The 6,102-nt window shown below is 40.7% G+C and overlaps 1 protein-coding gene across 1 annotated transcript; it reads left to right on the top strand.

Moving 5' to 3' along the window:
• The first annotated feature begins 2,320 nt into the window (after nt 1-2,320).
• LOC142554581 (uncharacterized) lies at nt 2,321-2,935 on the top strand. Its single transcript, XM_075665243.1, has one exon. It carries the CDS (start codon nt 2,321-2,323, stop codon nt 2,933-2,935), a length of 615 nt encoding a protein of 204 aa, XP_075521358.1.
• Nucleotides 2,936-6,102: the final 3,167 nt, after the last annotated feature.

Here is a 6,102-nt window from a genome sequence, read left to right as displayed (position 1 = left end):
TGAAATGAGACGAGAATTGTAGTTCTGTTGTGGCCCCCATTGGTGGGTATAAAACCATGTTCTGTTCTGGCCCCCATTGGTGGGTATAAAACCATGTTCTGGCCTCACCCCTTAGAAGACTAACATATTGGGGACAATTTGACCATGTAAATGAGATGAGTAACAGTGTTCTGTCTGTTCTGATATGTTCTGTTCTGAATTGATTTAATCTGTTTCTAAATTGTTCTGAATCATCTGATGAATTCAGAAATTTATTCGATTTGTCTCTGTCCAGATAAGCTAAGAATATTAAGTTTTGAAAGTCTGTTAAAAGAACGTTTTAAGAAAACTAAGCTCTATATGTATCTTTGGAATCGATCGATCCCCACTTGCTGAGTGTTTCCCAAAGCACTCACCACTTACAAATTTCAGATAAAAATGAGGAGCGACTGAATGAGGAAGAGCAAGATGCTTTCTAGGGTTGGTGAACCGGAGATCAAGATCTGAACTCAAGATTTTGCTTTCCTTTCGTTTTCGCTATTTGAAACTCTGATGTATTTCTAATTCTATTGTCAATGTAAAGACAATGTTTGATTTATGAAAAAGACTGGTTTTTTTGGCATTTCGATACGAGGCTTAATTGTTTTCAAGTAATTGTTAAACAATGCCGGATGTCACCGACGCTTCGAACTCGGGGCGTGACATTTAAGTGGTATCAGAGCCGCCAGGTTCATAATCCCGCTGGGATTTTGATAGACAAAATTTGGCGAAGTCAAATTTTGGCAAAAGCCTAGTGTATCCCAATTTGAGTCCAACTTTCATCCATTCTTGAAGTCTAACTTTCATCTGTTTCCGAAATTTCGAATAGACTTCAAAAATCTATCCCTTCGATCATTCCACAAACTCTGAATATCGAAAATTCTCCACGGCACTATGGACAGACTTCAGGATCAGAATAACTACCTACATTTGGTGTTAGAGAACATGGAGGAAGAGGAGGTAGCACCGATGGAGGTGGCTGGAGACGACAGTGCCAGCAACAGCGACGACGGAGAGATGTTCGATTAGATTAGAATTATAATAAAGTATCTGGATTGTAGTAAACTTGTGACTAAGAAAATATTATGTGCACCAAATTATTTCGAAACTTGCTATTATCTTTTCATTGCATATTTAAAATTTGACAAGTATCTTATCTATAAAAATGTTTTTTTCTAGGAAACCAGTATGGATCTCCAAAACATTATAAATGAACTTCAAAATCAACTTCAGGAAAATGAGTCAGAAAATTAAAACACTAAAAGAAAAAAAATGAAAAACTCGAAAGAGATAACTACCAGTTGGACGGGAATAACGTGTGCATGATGGAGGATCTTCGTGAGGCCAGAGTGGAAGAAAAGAAACTACGTGAAGACGTTAGACGTTACGCCGCCTATCACCTAGAGTCGGAGTGTCAGCACGAAATCACCAAACAGGAGTTGAAGAAAGAGCAAGATAGGGTTGTTACGCTTCAAATCCGGGATGATAGTCTTCTCAAAACCCAACGCCATCTTCAGGAGCGGATTGAAGAGCAAGAAATCGATGAAAAAGTAAGCCAATCAACAATACAAGAACTACAAGATCAAGTAAACAACCTTGATCACCACAACACACAACTGCAGAATTACATTGAGCACCTACAAAATGAAATGATCAACATGGAGGAACTCATGGAACAACTGGAAGAAAACCCGATGGAAGAATAAATTGACGAGGCAATAGGAGATGGAGAAGTAATAGACGAGTAGGGAGAGAGAGTTCTAGAATAGGCTTCGATTGTATCTAGAAATATTTTATTAATCATTTATTTTGAAAAATATTTGGTTGTTTGAAAAATTTTACAATTTAATGAAATTATTCCTTTGATTAAATATTGTGGCAAACAAATTAATTAAATACACGTTTATAGGATATGGCAGGCAGACCACCCCGAAACAACCGTAACCCTCGTGGCATCAACCAAAATGAAAACCCACCACCACCTCCGAGAGTAAACCTCAGTCAAGAGGATATAATGGCAATAGCTACTATCGTAGCTGCAACGTTACAAGGATTCGTGAACCCATTGGCTAACGCCATCCAATCACCACATGAACCGCAACCGCATGGGATTAAGTACCATTACGAATCTCTCATAAGGAATCGAGTTCCAACTTTCGATGGGAACCCAGACCCAGAAGTCAGCCACAACTGGCTCAAGAACGTCGAAACACAACTACATTTACTGGAGATACCTGAAGAACTGAGAGTGGAGGTTGTAACACCGTTTTTGGAAGACCGAGCTAGGAAATGGTGGGAAAATATGTCGCCATCTTTGGCAGAAGTGGAAGAGATCACATGGCAGATTTTTAAGAGAGAATTTTTGAAACAATACTATCCCGCTGAATTTGGACTGCAGAAGTTGGGTGAATTCGAAAACTTCAAACAGGCTCCGGACATGTCAGTGATGGAATACACTTCACGGTTCAACGATCTGGGAACCTATGTCCCAAGGATCATGTCAGATGAAACGTTAAAAATGCATCGATTCAAGAAGGGACTCAACAGTCGAATTCAGTCGGCATTGGCAGTATTCAAGCCAAACAGCTTTGCGGATTTGATGGGCGCTGCAATGAGCGCAGAAACCGATATCAAGCGACGCGATGAAGAAAACAAGAACAAAAGACCGATGAGCAGTCAATCTACTCAGAATGGTCCAAAGTTTAAGAAACCAAATTATTCAGGTGGGTCTTTCAATGGAAATTCTGGCAGTGCTGGTAACACCGAAGGAAAGTGGTGTGATACATGTTCACAGAAACATGTTGGAGAATGTTATCGGAAGACAGACGCTTGTTTTAAGTGCGGAAAGGTGGGTCATAGAATTAAAGATTGTCCAGACAACAAGGACAAAGAGACTGGGGCCCAGCATGCAACATGAAAATAAGACTAATGCTCGGGTTTATGCAATAACCCAAGAAGAAGCCGATAACAGCAATGAAGTGATGGCAGGTACCATCTTACTCAATAAAATGCCTGCATATGCTTTGTTTGATTGTGGCACCACACATTCATTTGTGTCTAGAAGATTTGCTAAAAAGCTTAAACTTGAGCTTGATATTCTTAGTGAACCGTTAAGAGTAGCAACACCTGCCAGCAAAACAATTGAAACACACAAAGTGTATCGAAGCTGTAAAATTTGTATCAGCAATCAAACTTTTGAAGTGGAATTAATTCAACTCAATATGGTTGAGTTTGACATCATCCTTGGAATGGATTGTTTAGCCAAAAACCATGCCATAGTAGACTGTCAAAAGAAAGATATTAGATTTCAAACTCCGACAAAAATGGAAGTTGTATATCACGGAAAATCCAAAGAAAGAAAATCTCTACTATCGGCTTCACAAGCCTGGAAAGCTATAAAGAGAGGAGAAGAAATTTACCTGGCAGTGATCAATGAAATCAAAGAAGAAGAAGTCCCAAAGTTGGAGAATATTCCAATTGTTCAAGAATCTCCAGACGTTTTCCCCGAGGAACTACCGGGAGAGATACCAGATAGGGAAGTAGAATTTCAAATCAATTTGGTCCCTGGTGCTGCACCAATATCAAAGGCACCATACCGAATGGCTCCAGCTAAATTAAAGGAGCTAAAGGAGAAACTGTAGGAATTACAAGACAAGAACCAGATTCGCCCTAGTGCATCCCCATGGGGAGCCCCAGTGCTTTTTGTAAAGAAAAAGGACGGAAGCATGATGCTATGTATTGACTACCGGGAGTTGAACAAGATCACCATAAAGAAAAAGTACCCACTTCCAAGAATAGATGATCTTTTTGATCAGTTAAAGGGAGCCAAGGTCTTCTCAAAACTAGATCTGAGATCTGGTTACCATCAGTTGAAGGTCAAAGCGGGAGACCTCCCTAAAACTGCTTTTAGGACAAGATATGGACATTCCGAATTCACGGTAATGCCTTTTGTCCTAACAAATGCTCCTGCAGCATTCATGGACCTGATGAATCGGGTATTCAAACCATATCTCGACAAGTTTGTGGTTGTCTTCATAGATGATATCCTTGTGTACTCACAAAGTGAAGAAGAACACAAAGAGCATCTGCGTCTCACTTTGCAGACACTTCGAGAAAAGGAACTATACGCCAAATTCAAGAAATGTGAATTTTGGTTAAAAAGTGTGGCGTTCTTAGGACATATAATTTCTGAATTAGGAGTGTCATTAGACCCTAAGAAGGTAGAGGCAATCAAGGATTGGCCACAACCAAAGACAGTGACTGAAGTCAGGAGTTTTCTGGGTTTAGCAGGCTACTATAGAAAATTTGTGGAAGGATTTTCTTCGATAACCATTCCACTCACTGAACTTACTCAGAAAAATTCGAAATTCATTTGGAATGAAGAATGTGAAAGAAGCTTTGAAACCCTGAAGACAAAACTCGCATCCACACCAGTACTAGTTCTTCCCGAGGATGGTAAGAATTTCACTGTATACAGTGACGCTTCAAAGGGAGGATTAGGGTGTGTGCTTATGCAAGAGGGTCAGATAATCGCTTATGCCTCACGGCAACTAAAACCATATGAGCAGAATTACCCCACTCATGACTTGGAGTTAGCCGCAGTAGTATTTGCGCTTAAAATCTGGAGGCACTACCTTTATGGAGTAAAATGCGAAGTTTTTACTGATCACCAGAGCCTCAAGTACATTTTCACTCAAAAGGAATTAAACATGAGGCAAAAAAGGTGGATGGAACTTCTCAAGGACTATGACCTGTCAATCAATTACCATCCGGGTAAAGCAAATAAGGTGACAGATGCGTTGAGTCGAAGTAACCCTGGGAAGGTGACTTAAATTCCCTATCAGTGCAACCAAACCTCCGAGAGACCATCAAATTGAAGCAGAGTCAAGACACCTCCATCCTTAAAATTCAAGAACAAATGCAAGAAGGAAAAGATCTAGAATTTCAAATTGATGAAAATGGAATACTCTGGATGAAAGGACGATTGTCTGTGCCAAACGTCGATGGAATTCGAGAAGAAATAATGGCCGAGGCACATAAATCGAGATTTTCAGTACATCCAGGAAGCACCAAGATGTACCCCGGGATTTGAAAAATAATTACTGGTGGAACGGTATGAAGAAAGATGTAGCTGTCTTTGTTGCTAAGTGTTTAGTCTGTCAACAAGTCAAAGCGGAACATCAAAGGCCTGGAGCACTTTTACAGCTATTGGAGATACCGGAGTGGAAGTGGGATAACATCTCCATGGATTTCGTAGTAGGACTACCACGATCAAGACAGGGTCACGATGGGATCTGGGTGATCATTGACAGATTGACCAAGTCTGCCCATTTCTTGCCAATACGAATGAATTATAATTTGGATAAATTAGCCACTTTGTATGTGGACAACATAGTGAGGCTACATGGAATTCCAGCGAGTATTCTGTCTGATAGAGATCCAAGATTTTGGAAAAGTTTCCAAAAGGCTATGGGAACCAAGGTTACTCTCAGCACGGCCTATCATCCCCAGACTGATGGCCAAACCGAAAGGACAATTCAAACCCTCAAAGATATGCTGAGGGCATGTGCACTGGATTTTTCTGGAAATTGGAGTGAACAGTTAACGCTGATCGAATTCGCCTATAACAACAGCTATCACAGTAGCATCGAGATGGCTCCGTATGAGGCATTGTATGGAAGGAAGTGTAGGTCGCCTCTATATTGGGACGAGGTCGGAGAAAAAGCTGTTACCGGACCAAAACTTATTCAGTTAATCGTTTATAAAGTAGTCATAATCAAGGAGAGACTCAAGGCAGCCTAGGATAGGCAGAAGAGCTGGGCCGATCTAAAGAGAAGACCTTTACAATTGGCAATTGGTGAGAAGGCTTACGTCAAGGTCTCTCCTATGAAGGGAGTAGTTCGGTTCAGTAAATCCGGAAAGCTAAATCCAAGGTATGTGGGACCGTTCGAGATACTGGAGAAAGTGGGAATCCTTAACCTACCGTCTAGCTTTACCGCCTGATATATCCAGGATACATAATGTCTTCTACATCTCACAGCTGAGGAAGTATGTCCCAGGTCCGAGTCATGTACTCAAGGTTGC

Source organism: Primulina tabacum, chromosome 8 (assembly GCF_025594145.1).
Source record: "Primulina tabacum isolate GXHZ01 chromosome 8, ASM2559414v2, whole genome shotgun sequence".
Taxonomy (NCBI): Eukaryota; Viridiplantae; Streptophyta; class Magnoliopsida; order Lamiales; family Gesneriaceae; genus Primulina; species Primulina tabacum.
This window is presented reverse-complemented; position numbering and strand designations above follow the sequence as displayed.